General features: G+C 31.0%; 2 protein-coding genes across 2 annotated transcripts; one reads left to right on the forward strand and one right to left on the reverse strand.

Annotated features, from left to right (window-relative positions):
• The first annotated feature begins 3434 nt into the window (after nt 1-3434).
• On the forward strand, nt 3435-5411 carry LOC108904902. Its single transcript, XM_018707621.1, has 2 exons — nt 3435-3482; nt 5011-5411. Exons 1-2 carry the CDS (start codon nt 3471-3473, stop codon nt 5263-5265), a joined length of 267 nt encoding a protein of 88 aa, XP_018563137.1. The 5' UTR covers nt 3435-3470; the 3' UTR covers nt 5266-5411.
• A 5890-nt stretch (nt 5412-11301) lies between these two features.
• Nucleotides 11302-13698, reverse strand: LOC108904805 (cuticle protein 16.5-like). The gene is made up of 2 exons (XM_018707485.1): nt 13620-13698; nt 11302-12056 (listed from the first exon to the last, which is right to left on the reverse strand). The coding sequence occupies exons 1-2, from the start codon at nt 13629-13631 to the stop codon at nt 11364-11366; spliced, it is 705 nt and encodes a 234-aa protein (XP_018563001.1). The 5' UTR covers nt 13632-13698; the 3' UTR covers nt 11302-11363.
• Between the last annotated feature and the right edge of the window lie 5122 nt (nt 13699-18820).

Here is an 18820-nt window from a genome sequence, read left to right on the forward strand (position 1 = left end):
ATATTTTAAACAGCTGCCACAATCCTTGTCAATGTCAGAGCGGTGGAGGTTATTTATATTAGGATGGGTGAGTTTTTTAAATATCAAGAGCTAGTTGTATTTTTTTGTACACACTGGGCGTGGTCTGGTTCTAAAACAGCTATCTTAGGTACTTACAAAAAAAAGGTAATGTTTATTTATAATCTATTTAACATATAGAGCGTTCCAATTTGCTAGAGTCTATGAAAGCCTTGGAAGATCCTGACTCTTTTAACTAATCACAATTACTTTGATCATATCATTATTTTTCTTTATATCTATCGATAATTGACTGAATTATAAATTCAAAAAGTAAAATCTGTAAATGAGAAATATATGTGTTAATAATATATGAACAGTAAGTTTGAAAATATTATTTCTACATACAGAGACAGAGTGTTTAAATTTTAATTTTGTATTTATTTTTATTAATTATTTCGAAATTTGATGGTTGTATTTTATTTAGAAATATTGACAGCAGCCCACTAGATAATGTATCAACAGAAATTAAAAATACAAAACTTGCAATAAAATATGTTTTATTTTTTTCTCAAGAAAATTGAAGAGACCAATTTCATTCTGAATTGACGGCGGATTTCTAAAAAAATATCAAAACGGGAAAAGTCAGTGACATACCATTATTTTTATTAAAAGAGATTGTGGCATTCTCGCACGAACGCCACTGGTGCAAGTAGAAATATTCGGATCACCCCAAAAAATGCACATTTATCCCTCCAAGAGATACAAGTTCGAGTAAATATCTTTAAAACTCTGAAATAATAAAAATAAATAGAAAATTAAAATTTAAACACTCTGTGTATCTCGGGAACAAAGCATATTTCGACCTAGGTTAATATAGACTTTTTTTCACAAAATAATTTCGACAACCACCCCTAAAATATTTCGCACTTATTTACAAACACCCTGTATACAAATACAGTAGTTATAACATTTTCATATTGTTTCCTCTAGAGAGAACATTAAATATACAGGGTGTCAGAAAGAATGGGTCAACAATAAGCTGGAGATACTAGACATCAAAATATTATGTTTGAGTTCATCATGCCTTATACGAATGTCGCTGGTTTAAGAAATACAGGGTGTTCAAGGTTTAAATTTTATTTTGAAATTTCTCAATAATTGAGAAAGTTTTAATAGCATGACTCTGAAAATTGGTAGTATTGGGTTTTTTTGGTGTGAGAATTACGTATTACGAAGCGTTACTCCTAGAGGGCGCTAGTTTCGCCGTATTATTTAGGTAAATCAAAACATATTTTTTTTATCTGTTGAGCTATGCTTGAGAAAAGTTAAAAATCTAAAAAAACGTTCAATTCTACATAAAAAATGTACTCTCGTTTAGGTCGCCTAACATTATCGGTTTCTAAATTATTTGCATTTAAAAGTTTCAATGTATGTATTTTGTGGTGATTTTTTATTCTCAATTATTGATAATAGTAATAATAACAACCCTTAAGTCAAATGCTGGAAGTGTCCACCACATAACTTAATACATTATACTATACACTCTATTGTAAAATATTAAACAAAATGTCCTTATTATTTATAAATGCATTCGCGGCTATTTGTATTTTCTGCCGCAACTCCTCAACAGAATTAATTTCTTCACACCACATCCTTCAAGTTTGACCATACTGAGAAGTCCAGAGGGTTTAAGTCTGGACTTCTCGGTGGCTAACAAAATTCACTTCCACGGCCAATCCACCAATGAGGAAAATGTTCATTTAAATACTGGCGTACTGGCAAGGCAAAATGTGGTGGCGCACCGTCGTGCATAAACTACATACTCTCTCTTAAAGCGAGTGGTACATCATCTAGAAGCTCGTTTAAATTATGTTGAAGAAAGTTTAAATAATGAGGTCCAGTTAGATTGGGTGATAATTCAAAAGGTCCTATGAAAAAAACAGAAATTAAACCACACCAAATATTCACCTTAAACTCATGCTGAAAGTGTCTTTCTTTTACAGCATACGGATTTTCGGAATCCCACAAATGATTGTTCTTCCAATTGAAAACTTTCCGTCTAGTAAATGTCGCCTCATAGGTAAATAGAATCTTATTGAGGAAAGCTGGGTTTCTATTTGCATATTTTGTACAAACTGAGCAAATTATAGGCGAGCTGGTTAACTTGAGGCAATAACTGCTGAACCGGAGTATATATGGATGGAGCATTTCTTTTTTCAAAATTCTACAAATGGACGATTGGCTTACCCCCGTTGCCGCACTTTCCGAGACATGAATTAAAATTTCCTCTTCCTCATCGACTGTGATGGATTTTGGTGTATCATGGTTACTTTTTGGTCGAAAAGATCCAGATTCGCCTAAGCAGTTGTAAAGATTTCTGAAAAGTTTATAATTAGGCTGCAATCTATTTGGGTACATGTGTTTATATCTTCGGGCCGCTGCATGTTCATTAAAATTAGCCTGGGCAAAAACACAAATCATATCATGCATCTCACTGTTATGTTGTGGCATTTTTTGATCACTAGCTAATAATTTTGCACGAATAATAAATCACACGCACGCAAAATACGTTAATATTTATTGACAAAGCCTACTTAGAAAAGAAATAGCAATATCAACGCCTCAAAGAAAATCACCACAAAATACATCGAAACTTTTAAATGCAAATATCTCAGAAACCAATAAAGTTAGGTAACCTAAACAAGAGTATATTTTTTATGAAGAATTGAATGTCCTTTTAGATTTTTAAGCATTTTTCTAAGCATAGCTCAACAGATAAACAAATATGTTTTGATTTATACATAATACATAAAAAAACCTAATACTACCAATTTTCAGAGTCATGCTATTAAAACTTTCTCAATTGTTGAGAAATGTCAAAATAAAATGTATACCTTGTATTTCTTAAATCAGCGACATTCGTATGTGCTCAAACATAAATTTTGGTGTCTAGTATCTCCAACTTATTGTTGACCCATTCTTTCTGACTCACCCTGTACATACCTGTAATTATCTATTTGTAGTAGGATCTTCAATTATTCATTTTTATTTAATTGGATACATGTGCCACATTGAAATTGTTATTTTGTTCTTTCCACTATGGCAGAAATACCTAAACCAGTAAAAAATGTAACAGACACACTTTTCATGAAACTTAATTATATTCACACTATATTAATTCATGGATTATTATTATGTATGCTAAGTATTTATTTTTTCGTCCGATATTTGTTTTTGTCTTCCGGTGCAGGAATTTTATTCTAATTATACAGTTAGACTTCCATTGTTTGATAACAGTCACAAAAACAATTAGCAAAATAAGATGCAAATTATATAAGAAAAAATTCAGGGGCCAGGCTGCATAATAATCATTCATTAATCAATCACCAAGGTTGGGACATACTATAAAATGAAGGCATTGTCACTTCGGCAATAGTTAGTAGTTCGACTGGACCAAGTAATTGTACACAATGAGTTTCTACGTAAGTACCCACATAGAGACATAATGGATATTCTGGAACTATTTTTATTTCATGTTTGTTGGTAGTCTTTCAAATGTATCAATATGTATTTAATACCAACAAGCCCTTAACCTTCTTTTGTGTTTTTCTGTATTTATTTTCTGATTGATACTCCGTTAACTATATCTGAAAATATATGAAATTGATTTAATTATTTGTTAAGCAATATTTGTCTTATGCTTCTTGTCAGTAAAGTGTATAAAAGAAGCAATTAAAATAATCTTGTTGTTAATCAAAAGAAATACCATTCAAATTTTCTGATGTTGGGGCTACACTTACGTCTAATGCCGTTAATTATCGCACTTTATTGCATTAATCGTAGGTGTAACCACGACTTAGCGCATTAATTTCGTCATTATTAATGGCGTTAGACATTAGGCGATGATGTTGGGGCTACACTTACGTCTAATGCCGTTAATTATCGCACTATATTGCATTAAACGTAGGTGTAACCACGACTTAGCGTCCTAATTTTGTCATTATTAATGGCGTTAGACAGGCGACAACACGAGTGGCGGTCTTTTTTGATACATAAAAATGATTTGCGTCATTTCTCGGATTGATGTGGCTACACAAGCATTGTCTATTGCAACGCATTAGCTTCGAGCATGGTTTAATACGGTTGCATAAAAATGGAGTTAAAATGGAAATAAGTTTTTAGAAGTGGAATGGATCCTGGATAAAAAGCATAATAGTACATTGTGTAACGAGTGAGGAATAGTTGCCAATAGCGCCACACGGGTGCACTTGACGCACGAGCGAAGTGAGTGCGGAAAGCGCCCTAGTGGCGCCATGGCAACTTTTCCGAACGAGTTGCACATACTACTTTCTATCACAAATGCGAGTCGTTATGGAACCTCTAGCGTAGGGGGTTGTGTGTACGGAAAGTGACACATAGTAAAACGGTGTAATGTTATTTTCATAGCGCAACGCTGGAGCGTTGGCACTTTCCGTGCACATAACCCCTTACGCTATAGGTCCCATAGCGAGCGCGCGTGATAGAAAATAATAATTGAGACTCATATAATACAAATGTAAGCGGCCTCAATCTCCATGATGATTCTCAAATAACGCGTTATTTGGTGAGTTGACATCAAATACAAGTGTAGCTATTCACTTTATCGCGTAATTTAGTACTTCTGATTATAATGCTTTCCAATTCGCGAAGGAAATTTTGGGCAAAGCGTAGTACATGTGTGGATAAAGATACAGTCAAAGATTTATATTCTTGAAATTGTGTTGCAAACGGAAAAGCAATGCTTCGTGCTAGAGGGCTTTGAGTAGCTATGACATTTTAAGATATGACATATAATTTGAAGGTTATATTTAACCAACACTGACTGTATCGCGATATTAGTAAACGAAACTTATTGTGCATTCAAAACCAAAATGTTAATGCATCGTTTTGAAAGGAACTTAATTATATTTGTATATCAGTAAATATTCCATTATTTAACCAATAATTTTTCATCTTCTTGTATTTTTTTAGACTTTCCTGGCTTTCTTCGCTTTCCTGGCTATCGCCTCTGCCGCGGAAGTCCTTCAAGGACCCAGCAGCAGGACTACCCTCGTAGGACCCGAAGGCAGCGTCATTTCCTCTGTTGCCCCAGGAGGACAAGTCGTAAGCGAACAATTACCTGGTGCCGCAGTCTACAGTGGTCCAGTTGTAGCCCCTGCTGTAGCGTACGCAGCTCCTGGTTTAGTCGCTAGATCAATCTATGGTGCCCCTTTGGTAGTTGGTTAAAAAAATTGAACTGAACATACGTAGTTAGTACCATTTATGACGATGTATAACAGCTATGTAAATAAATTAGGCAAGTCAGTTTTATAGAATAAACCATTTTTTGTATAATTCTCCAGTGAGTATAAAGCCGCTACACAATTTTTAAATCTTGTTTCATTAACGTCTGTATTAAAATCGGTGTAATTTAATACATTATAAAGGTATTTTTAAAAAAAGTGATCGTTTATCATTAAAAAACTACAGACCAGTTACTCTTCCTCTCAGCTTTTCACAGACTTTTGAATATACTTGTTTGGGACGTTTGACAAATTTCTTAAACGAAACAATAATTTTTAACTAATAACCGACATGGATTTCGTTCAGGGCGGTCCACTATAACGGCTACACACTCTTTTTACGAAGTCGTTAGAAGTATTGATGCAGGCGAGTGCCCTGTACCGCAGGGCTCTGTTCTGGGACCAGTGCTTTTTATTTTATATGCCAATTAATTAGAAACGAAGCTTTTACCATGTATGGCGACGATTTATCTTTGATTATTTCAAGTAACTCGGATAAAAATCTTAACATCGATATTAATAAAACGATTGAAATATATGTGCATGGTTTAATCAAAACTATTTATATTTAAATGTAAATAAAACGAAAATGATAACATCTCATAACAGACAGAAAAAATGTGAGGACCTAACAATAAAAATTAACAACTGTATCATTGAGAATGACGCTTTAAGCAGTGTTAAATTTCTGGGAATTTATTTCGACGAAATCCTTAATTGGAAAGTGCACTGCAACCATCTCGTTTCCACCTTGAGTTCAGTAAATATTTTATTTAAAAACATGAAAACAATTTTAGTCAAAAATCAGTTAATAAATTTATATTATGCTCAAGTAGAATCGTGTCTTCGTTATGGTGTCTGTTTCTGGGGTGATTCCACCCTCTCACATTTTGTTTTTATTTCGCAGAAGCGTATTTTGCGTGTATTGCTGGTGTACCCAGTGAACATACCTGTAGAGATATTTTTAAACAGTACAACATTTTTACTTTAAGTTCGTTATTTATATTTGATATGTTTATTTGTGTTTTTAAAAATAGGCAAAAATTTTATAGAAGTACACCATGTATGTCCTCATGGTGTATATACAAGGCATAAAAATAATATTCAGGCACCTTTTTCTAAATTGTCAATTACCAATAAGTCACCAAATTATTTGGGGAATAAAATTTTTAATAAATTACTTATTGAATTAAGACAAGATCTTTTTATCAATTTTCCAAGTAACTGCTAACTGGTAGTGATTTCAACATGGTAAACCAGCTGCTTCATACGCCCCATAAATAAGAGTCCAAATGATTTAGATCTCGGGAACGCGGTGGCTATGCTATTGGACATTGTTGACCCATCCATTTATTCGAGAAATGATCATTTAACCAAGCAGTTACTTATCTCACTTTATGTGGTGGTGCACCATCGTGCTCATAATACGTATTATTATTTTGAACCATATTAAGCCCTACATCATCAATGAAATCAAAAAGGTTGTTTCTACGAAAGTTTTATACAGATCTGTATTTAAATGATCATTTACAACATGTACAATGTACCGGCAGTAAATTATTTTTGAAAATGCTACCCAAACGTTGAAAAGTTGAAATCGTTTTCAGTTAAATGCATGCTAATTTTATAACGCCCAGATATGTTCATTATGATTATTATTTTTGTAATCCCCAGTAAAGCGAAATGAATCTATCAGATTGTGCATGTGGAAGTAACCAGCGACAAAATTCTAATCGCTCAGGAGTATCTTCAGCATGTAACGCTTGTACATTTTGACGATGAAATGGATGTAACAATTCTCTGTGCAATACACGCCATACAAAATTCGATAATAAATGAAGATTACTTGCTGTACGCCGAACACTAATTGAAGAGTTGTCAATGACAGAGCATCTATTATATTTTCTTCAATTTGTACATTCACTTCAGTAGGACGAATGGACTTTTTTTGGAGCGCGGCTATATTATTCGCGAAGACTACGAAATGATGCACTAAAGACTGTGTGGGCAGGTTGATGTCTATTTGGGTATCTTGTCTATGTGCTTGTCTGGCTTTCCCATTGGAATACCCATATCCAAAGACAATATTCAGTTATAAATATACATACTTTATTCAGCATTTTAACGTTAAGTGTCAAATGAATAAACAAAATGGCACAAATAATAATTATTGTTATAGCAACCTTCGTTTTTATTTATCAAGCTACTTTGATTGAAATATTATATTTTTTAAATGCTTCTAACTTCTAAACAAAAGCGAATCGGACCTATGTTCATATAAGCAAAAATGTTTGAAATTAACCCAGCTACTATCTGTCAAAGTTTGTCATAGACCTTGTAGAATACCCTGTACTTTACGTAATTTATATGATTCTATATTATTGTGATATGCCGCTATTCTAACCACTTTTAAAATTTACCTTACTTTGAAACACTGAGTAAATCAGTGACATTGAAAATAATTTATCTGTCACAGCACATGTTAATGTATAACGTGTATGATTTTATGATAAAGAAGTGTATGGATTTTAAATATAATCATTCATTTTTGGGACTGGGCACACCCAAACACCTACCGTGCGTCACTCGATACAACTGGATCTGTTATAATGAGAGTGAAACAAGTTTTGGAATCTGATATAGTTACTTCCGACTACAACGCGGAAACCTTAAAGGCTGTATTCGAATAATCAAATATTTCTACCTATTGTATGAGAAAATAAGAATTTTCTCGTTGCGTACTGTATATAAAAGTACATTTTTTTTAAATCTAGAGACGAGATAAGATGTCAGACTTAAATTTTCTTTAGTACAATAAACTACAGAGCTAACTTTTTTACGAATTAATGTGAATTTAATAAAACACCTTCTGCATAAATTTAAAAATATAAAATAATAAATAAATAAAATATATATTTATAAAAATAAATAAATAAAATATTTCAATTGATAAACGCCATCCCAAGTATTCATTGAAAATGTGTTGTAAAAAATAATAATTTGCGCTAAAGAATTCATTTTAAACTAAGCTATATAGGATTAGAAAAAATCCTAGGTATTTCCACTTTTATTCGCTTGTGAAATGATCCCACTCGCCTTATGCGAATTATGCACAGTTGTTTAATTATATTTTATTTTCTTGTTCCAAAATAGAAGAAATTACAATAAAAAATACATCATTCAAGAAAATACTGACATTATTTTTTTTAAATGCATGAAAAGAATTAGCTATGTTAAATTTAATATTCTTTGTAATAAAATACAGATCCATAAGAAAAAAACAATGTGTGATAAAGCTAGACCACCAGATGCACACGCTCTTGGATTTGCTGAATCCGAATCCGAGATACTAACCTAAGAAATTCGAGAGGGGGATTTAACCTCCAAATTAAAAATGAAAAAATAGCTAAATAACATCTGTAAAATAAAGTCAAATTTCTCGCTCTTTCAGAATCCGGGGACAATAATTGCATTTTCGTCAAAAATCAAGTGCTGACCTTCAAATAACTTTTAACACGAGCTGTTTTCGTTCAACGAGCCCAAAAACGTATAGGTATGATGGTCCAGTCCATCACACATTGAACTTGTTTTTGTCGTGTGTAATTAATAAAAAGTAGATTTTTATAGATGAAAAAATATATATTTCAAGCAAATATCTAAAATTAAGAAATTAATATAGGCATATCTTGAAAAACTAATAACATTTTGAAAGAAAAGAATTCGTAAAAATTATAGTTAAAGATACTAAAATATCGATTTCATTAAATAAGTAAGTAGAATAGGAACCTATCTAAGCAAACCAAAAATGAAACGTATTATATATTTCGTCTAAATAAAACATCATGTTTGAAAAAAAAAAATAAAAATAAAAATAAAATGTTTCTTGCATTATGTAATAAATAAAATTGTCAAATTTTGTTAAACCGAGAAGTAAGTTTTTATAACAAGTGATTGCAAATAAAGCATAAATAATTTAGGGGATTGTTCTAATCACAAAAAATGGGACAGGTTTCTACAGCAGGTTTTTCAAAAATTCAATATTAACGGTGTTACATACTCAAAATATATATTTTTTAATTAACATTTTGAGTAATATAATTGTTTTAAAATTTGGTACACTTATTATTGGCAATGTACATTTGTGCAAACAGCAAAATTCTAAAGCCCCAAAGGACTTAAATGGTCTTTGCTGGAAGAGAATTAGATAGGACCTTTTTAATTCCAGTTTTTAAAAAAATTAAATAGAATAATGTTAAAGATCAATACAAAATTTTATGAAGAGGTCCTATATCATTCTAGCTCGTTAACATTAAATTTCTGGGAAAAAGTACATTTAGTATTTTGGAACACCCTTAGAAACAATAATAGAAGTTAAAATCGTCCCATTTTGTAGTACCTACAATGAAACACAATTTGAACATAAAAGAACATCATAATATTTATAAAAATTATGAAACTTTAAAAACATATTTTACTGAGATTTAAACGGAATGTAGTCTCAAAAATTTTTCTCGCAAATGGTTAGTGTTACTGACGTAGCAAAAGAACCTGTTTAGTGATTTTAATAATATTTTCCTTAATTTTGTCATATAAATTTTGTTAAGGTAGATCACTATTAATGATATAAATATCCGTAACTTCTTCTAAAGTTAAATTTCCTTCCATATAATTACATTTTATTTTGTCATAGTAATTTGTGCTAATAAATAAAACACTAAATTGTGTTTCTATTTAGTGAAACCTAGATTCAGGTTATAATACTCAAAAAGGTGGAAATTTAATTGAAGATATCTATCTGTTTGATAATATTGAAATAACTACCATTTTCCGTATTTTAATAAAAATTTGATGACAAAAGTTGCAATGGGGAGGAAAAATTAAATATTATTGCCTTGCCCAACGCAAATAATAAGTAAATAATGTTATCCAAAACTAATTATTTAAAGTCATTTTCTTGTCACCCCTATCTTCTTTGGGATGTATTCCATTCTAAAATCTTTATTTTTTACATCTGTCAATCTTCAAATAATGTACTCTGGAATATTTAGCATTCTAAAACGCCCCAATCTCAAATAGTTCTCGAATATTTGAGAACATTTTATCACGTCGGGAATTCTTAAGGAATTTTTTATTCCGTGAGGTTCACCAATATGTAGAAGTTGATGTCTATTGTAATTGGAAGAATTACATCTAACTTTGCTTTTATTTTAAAGTAGTACAATAATATGTGTGTATTTACAAATATAATTTGGAGATCCAAACAGAAAAAGAAGATGAGTATATTTTTCAAACATGAGCATGAACATATCTATTTATAAATAAAATATATTGCAACTATTCAACTGGAAAAGCCGATTGTCAATACAACAGAATTTTAATAACTAAAGGAGGTACATTACAAGGGTTTTAGAGTGTTTCATTCTCATATGAATAATATCGATAAGACTACCAAATTCGACAAGTTTCTCAACCTGAAAAAAGTTGTGGCAAAATATCAATAAAAATACAATAATTTTGAGGCTATTTAACTTTGTTAATATGGAATTTTCAAAAATGCGTAGGAGGAAAATTGAAGCAGTGTTACTTTAAGTAGAATAAAGCTGTTTCACTTAGTTTGGAATCACACTGTATAATTTTTCGATCTTAAGGTTATTGGTTTACATTTCATACTTTTCCTAGTACATATTTTTCCTTCGGTTTTGAATCTCTATTTCACTACAATATTTTCTTTTGTAGTTATAATAATATAAATTAGACCCAAGCTACCTTTCTTTTTTCTAAAGAATTCTTGTAGTAATGAGTGTTTCTCACAATAATTTCTCGTAATATCTCGAATTGTGAAACATTTGCATTTATTGACGAATCAAATAATACTAAAGACAAAAAACAAACCGGATTAGTTGGACCATTCTATAATGTTTCTTTTTTGCATTGGTATTTCCATTTTGATTCGATGTGGAGGAAAATAAATCTACAAAAATTTGCAAGTATTTACATAATTTATTTACTAAGCAATCAACAATAATTTAACAAATCAACAATCTACCATGCTGGGGCGGCGTATGAGGCTACGACTGGAGCGCTGTAGGCGGCAACACCGGGGGCGGCGAGAGTCTTGCCGGTGGAGATGGTTCCAGATGGTCCAGAAACAACGGTATTCTCAGAAACTACTCCAGCGGCTACTGGGGCGGCGTATGCTGATACGGCAGCTGGGACGGAGTATGCGGATACGGCGGCTGGGGCGGCATAGGAAGATACGACAGGAGAGGCATAGGAAGACACAACTGGGGCGGCATAGGAAGATACGACTGGAGCGGCATAGGAGGATACCACTGGGCCGGCAGATACTACTTTAGTGGAGTAGGAAGATACGGCTGGAGCGGCATAAGTAGACACTACAGATGGAGCGGCATAAGTAGATACTACAGATGGAGCGGCGTAAGAGGACAATACAGTCTTGGCAGCTACGGCAGGGGCGCCATAGGATGATACTACGGCTGGGGCGGCGTAACTGGATACAACAGGGGCGGCATAACTGGATACAACGGGAGCGGAGTAGGCGACAGCTCCGGGCAATGATTCAGTGATGACCTTGCCTCCGGGCGATACGGAGGAGATGACGCTTCCTTCGGGTCCTACCAAGGTGGTCCTGCTGCTAGGTCCTTGTAGCACTTCTGCTACTGGAGCTACGCTAGCGTGGGCAGCGGCCAAAACGGCGAAAAAAGCAACAAAGGCCTAGAATAGGAAGGTATGTTATTGCTTGCTTTCATTTATTTACTTATTTGCTTATTCGAAAAGGGACAGATACAGGCTTTAAGCCTAGAGCAATGTTCACAGAATATTTAAAGTTAATCTAATACTACAGCTATGAAGCTACATAATGAGGTCCTTTTAAAGTTTTTTTGAACGTCACTAGTAACAAGAAAAAATACTTAAATGATTAAAATACAAATTGAAATTTCAACAAATTCTGTTTTAGCCAGAATTATTATGATAATAAGACTGATAGAATTAAGTCTAAGGTGAAAGCCAACAGTGAAAAATAGGCAGAACTGAAGAATCAATAAAGCCATTGATAATTTTGTGCTCTAGTGAAAATTCTACCATTCTCTAATGCAGTGCTACTGAATGAAATTTTTATTAACTTTGAGAACAAAACCAAGCACATTGTTACTTTTTAATATTATATAATTAATATGTGACAAAAGACTCAATTTTATATCGAAAATAAAACCAAGATCTTTTATTTACCTAGAGTGAGAATATGTTTAAATTGCCATTAAAACAAATTGAATAATTGTAACTTAGGTTAAATACCTAAGAAATAGGGCCATTTAATACAGTTACTTATTTGTGAATATATAGGAACTAGCGAAATTTTAAGCAATGATGGAATTGTAGACCAGGAATAATAATGGTCCCAAATGTGATTCTTGGGGAACAGCTGATATAGCAATACCGGGTGAAAAATTTATAATCGCTAATAATTACTATCCGAATCTTAAACGTGCCTTAGTAATTTACCAATTTTAGGTTTAAGTAATTTGACTATGACACAAGAAAAAACAAATTGTAGAGGTGATGATTATCAACAAATGAGTTATTACAAATTACTGAACAATTATTATTTTACAATTCTACCTATTCTATATTTTTTGTTTCTGGAAAACAGAATCTTAAAAATTTATCATATGTAAAATGTTACACTTATAATAAATTTATAAAATATTGAAAAACTATTTAAAATAAAAGGATTTAATAATAATTCGCCTGAACATTAAATTACTTTTGAAAAACCGAATCAATCATGTTATTGCTTAGTTACTTAGGCTTTTATGACTTAATCTTTTTAAAATACACGTAGTATTGATTGATTGAATCTACTCGTAAAATATGAATATGAAAAACCGAATCAATCATGTTATTCCATAGTTATTTAGGATTTTATGACTTAATCTTTTTAAAATACACGTAGTATTGATTGATTGAATCTACTCGTAAAATATGAAATTGAAAAATTAGTATAATAAAAATATTCTCTAACTTTGAAATTGTTCGATTTAATCATTTAGTATCTTTCAGCAAATATACAATAAGATTAATTATGTAGGTCCTAGTTTTTTCACGAAAATATTTTATTTTTGGCTAATATTTTCAAAAATTAAAAGTGCTGTCTTTGAGAAGTATTTGAAAAAATTCGTTAATTGAGGCACAGTTTACAGAAACTCCGAACTTGTGTCTTTAAATTTACTTGAAGAACGAGAGATTTGCTTAAGTATCGAGTAAAAAAGTACTTACGAAGCAGTTCATTGTGAAGGTGTGTGTGGTTGTATTCAGTTGCCAGATATCAACTGCTGATAGGACATGACCGGGTCGAATTTATACCCAAAGTTTGGAGAATAACCTTGTCTCCGGCTAATGTTATGTATATGGTGTAGAAAAAACTGAAGCACTTATTTAGCGGTTCCGTTTTTATGGGCGTCTCCAAAGATTTGCATATCGTCAGTACTTAAATTAATTGATATTACTTTTTGATTTAGAAAATAATCGTTAATTTTAAATTGTCAATAATAAATCCTTTAAAAATTTATGGCCGGTATTTAGTAATGTTGTTGAACCAACCAGTTATTCTGTGGGATTTTCAGAAGGCATTTCAAATAAAAAGAAAACTATTCTTCAATTTTTCTTGGCTGCAAAAAAGTTATCTTTACTCAATTTATAATTTTATTTTATTTGATTTTTAAAAACAAAGCAAAATATTGGTATTAATTCCTAAATATACTACAAATAACAACATATCTTATGACAGGCGATTGTCATTTTTTCCATAATTAATGGATATACTACACACACTACTTCCTACATATCAAATAGACAATTTGTAATTACGGAACTCGGAAGCTTTTTAATGATCAAACAGATGTAAAATTTAACTTCCTTTTGATTTTATTCAGGTATGTTGACGTTCATTTTTTATTGGGTGCAATTTATTCGCGGGTTTTCTTATTTACTGTTGCCAGCTAGGCGTTAAAGAATTGGCCATACTAATCACAAAAGTGCAGGGTATTTTAAACTTGACGCTTTTGGCGTTGTTAAGAGAAATTAAATTAAATAATTAAAAATGCTTTTCGGAATTACTGAAATAGGGTTGGTTGTGACATCATTGGCAACTGTTTTTCACGCTCATACTCAAAACGATTTAAGTATGTGTAACTAAAATATATTTATTTAGAGTTTGAATAATTTCATTAAATTTTCTATTTTCTCAAATAAATAGACGTAACAAAGTTTGAAAAATATTTTGACAAGATTACTGCCTCGAATTTGATAAGAATTTCATAAAATGAGGTTGAGTTAAGAATATTCGAGGAGTATGTCATGTGATTTAGTTTAATATTTCAAAAGTTACTTAGCAATAGTTAGTTTTAATAATGGTAAAACCACATATGAATATATCGCTATAAAACTTTAATAGACATGTATCAATGTCATAATGAAGTGGTTGTTAAAAAAATAATTACAAGATTTTATCAATTATAACGCAATTAATGAAATAATCACCCTAGTGTTTCACTAATAGCTAATGCTTTTGGTAACTATATTTTTTCATCAACAACAACCAATTCAACAACAGCATTAAATTTGAAAGAAATCTCTGCACCTTTCAGTTTGAGTTTGTAGCTATTATAATTTTATTTGCAATTCAAATAAAATGGGAATCAATAATCGAATTCTCTGTAGCTGACAAAATTTTCACAAAATGACTAACAACTTAGTTTTAAAAATAAAAATAAATACCTGTAAGGACATTCAAAAACCTTACAATATGATAAACATTTTTGAAAACATTTAGAATGTTACAATTTCGATAACGAAAATTCATAAATCTATAAAAAAAAGATTATGTAATTTGCATTTGACTATTGCAAATGGTAAAAGATATTTCAATTGATATTTTGAAGAAAGAAGAGACTTATAGAGACTATAAAATCACTAAAAAATACCTTTGCACCTCATTGATTCTGTGGAATTTTATTTTTTATTTCAACGTTGCTGTTTTTAGAAACCATCGTCATTTCCCCTACAATTTTAGACTTAATATGAATTACTTTTGATTTTAAACTGAAATAAAAATACAGAAGCTATAATAATAAACAAAATTGTATAATCAAGCAAGTACAAAAAACACATTGAAATAATAAAAATTAATTATTATTCAACTATTTATAGATCCACTTATTAATTTCTGCAAATATTTCAAATAAAGCACACATATTTCAGAATGGTAAATACAACTTAATTTTTTGACACCAAAGGGAAATAACAATCTAACTGATCTTGACATTTAAAATGCATATTATGTATAAAGCAAAACAAAAAAGTTTAAGAAACCCTTCCTTGGTGTTAGCCCTGTAGAAAGGACTATTATAAATCACTGGTTAGCAGCAATGACCTTCAAGGCATCCTAAATTAAACGAGTCCGTAAATATTTTAAAAGTTGTCTTTCTGCTCACGAACCACACCTTTGCACAAACGAATTTATCTGAAAAGTTGTGTGTATTTACGTAACGACATTTCTGGCAATTACCTACCACTATGACAGGTACTTTTCGATACGTTTACATAGTATCATTTATCGAAAGAAAAAAGAAAATGTCCAATTTATTATTCAAAGAAATACAATAATTGTGTAGCTAATAGTTACATTAGAAAATGAGATAATATAAAAAATTTATTTTATGTGGTAAAAGTTGACATTTCTGTGTGACACTTTACATGAATGTAAATAATATTAACAAGTATTGTTAATATCCCAACAGCCCTTTAGTATTTATTACGTNTTTTGTTTATAAACAATATTCAATAATTTAATAAAATATATTTAGTTTATTCCAATTTATTTATACCATCAGTAGGTAATTCGTAAATAGATATTTCAAAAAGGTATCAATTTCAAAAATCATTCTTGTAAAAAACTATATTTTTTTTATAAATTCATTGTTCCTTGAAATTCGAAGTGCCAGGAAAACGCGTGACCTTGAAAATTTTAAAATTTTTCGCCTGCGGCGCCATTTAGAGACTCCGAGCAGTTAATATCCCGGAATTCAATTCAACAAATATAACAACCCTAAACAGAACACATTCAATCAATGTTCACGCGCCGCCACTGTGTATAAAGCGAAACAAAAAAAGTTTAAGAAACCCTCCCTTGGTGTTAGCCCTGTAGAAAAGACTATTATAAATCACTGGTTAGCAGCAATGACCTTCAAGTCATCCTAAATTAAACGAGTCCGTAAATATTTTAAAAGTTGTCTTTCTGCTCACGAACCACACCTTTGCACAAACGAATTTATCTGAAAAGTTGTGTGTATTTACGTAACGACATTTCTGGCAATTACCTACCACTATGACAGGTACTTTTCGATACGTTTACATAGTATCATTTATCGAAAGAAAAAAGAAAATGTCCAATTTATTATTCAAAGAAATACAATAATTGTGATTTCATAATTTGGAGAACGTGTAGCTAATAGTTACATTAGAAAATGAGATAATATAAAAAATTTATTTTATGTGGTAAAAGTTGATATTTCTGTGTGACACTTTACATGAATGTAAATAATATTAACAAGTATTGTTAATATCCCAACAGCCCTTTAGTATTTATTACGTAACGTACGTAACAATGACGTCTGTGGTATACTTATATTCCAGTTGATCTGTGGTATATGTTCCATTTGATCTGCATCATTCCCTGACTTCTTTCCCTTTTTTACCACATAGTATCTTTCCAAGACTCTCGAGTATTATTTCATTGTAATATTTAACAGATAATTTTTTACATGTTCTAAATGTAATGCACATTTGCTCTAAAATATGCAAAAACTTATTTTATGCTACTTTTGATAGGTATCTGTTGTAACTGGCTAGATTAGCTAATAAATGCACGTATGTCGATAAAAATAATTAGAAAAGGAAAAAACTTAGTCAATATTAAAAAGTTTTATCGTAGTGCTAAAAGAACAGAGACAATTTTTAATATTTTAGTATTTGTTAATTTGGCATAATTAGAAAAACATGGTAGTGCAGTTAAGAAAATTAACTTTACTATTCTACCGTAAGTATTCATAAGAACAACTAATTTGAATATGGCTATAAATTAAATTGAGATACAAATATTTGCGAGTTGAACCTCTTTGCTTACAAAAAAGATCATCAATTTTGTGCCGTACTTTCAATTTATTATAAATTTTCTTGAAAATACTGTTAATGTATTCTTCGATAAAAATATTATTACTTACTATATTTTTGATCATTATTAAGTTGGCAACTTAACAATGACAGTGATTTAGAACTACTTATTAATTATTACATAAATTTAAACATTTTCGAGAATTTCGCAATAAAGCTGACTACTGACTACTATGTTCTTTTTCTGTTATTGTTATAATGCTATTGTCGTTTAACCAGGAAGTAACTAAGGTATGTACAACCTGCTGTCTCGTACGCAACATATTTTGCAAGGTCGTAATTTATATAAATGAAATGCAGTAGTAGTAATTTTTTTATAATATATTTAGGTATTTATAAACGCCCGCTAAATTTTGGGTGTTACCATTTTGCAGGTGATTCAGTCTTTTAATTAATACTACAGATATTCTTTCTTTTTTTTTTCAATAGAATGTAAGGTATTAGTCGAACCGAATTTATGTGTTGGAAATTATCTTTGAGATGTTATTATAGTTTTTACACATCCTATTTGAATTGAAATTTATAAAGTATTTAAATGAAAATGTTAGTTAATACTGTTTTAACTTTGCCCATTTTCTTTCAAAGGAGCAATAGCTGTTAGAAAGATTTAACTCGATTACAAAAAAATGCGCATTATGATAAAAGACGTACCTATTTTACTTTTTTTTTCTGAAAAAAAGGGTTAATTGTAGTCTAATCCGTAGTTTTTAAAACTATATGTGAAATTGTTTTTATAATGTTTAAAAATATAGCTTAGTAGTCACAATACTCTCCTTAGAGCAGCTACTTGACAATGTTAAAAAATTTTAAAATGCTGTACTGGAAAGTTGGAAATAAGAGAAGCCTTTATTATATAATTCAGGCAGTATATCTCCCTTATAAGGCCGGCCATCTTTTGAATGCGTTTTCCTCCGAATTATTTTCGCCAGAAAGCGGACTGATAATTTTGAGCTTTCGCCCATATGGTATCGCCTACAGGAAAAGTTTTTGTTTTGCAGAAGTCAGTCGTACATACTGATTTATCATGTAACCTAAGTGATTACGGAATGCCTTCTTAAAAGTGCTATTCCAATTTTTTTTCTCGTACAACTTTGAAACCATTGTGTGGGAATTACTTTTATTATTATTTTTTTACATATCCATGAGAAGACTTGCAAAATTCTAGATTAAAATTAGTAATCTCTATTTTTGTAGGCCCTCCGAGAAATTCAGCCTGTATATTTCTTCAACTATCGTATATACTGAAT

Source organism: Anoplophora glabripennis, unplaced genomic scaffold (assembly GCF_000390285.2).
Source record: "Anoplophora glabripennis isolate ALB-LARVAE unplaced genomic scaffold, Agla_2.0 scaffold8, whole genome shotgun sequence".
In the NCBI taxonomy this organism is placed as follows: Eukaryota; Metazoa; Arthropoda; class Insecta; order Coleoptera; family Cerambycidae; genus Anoplophora; species Anoplophora glabripennis.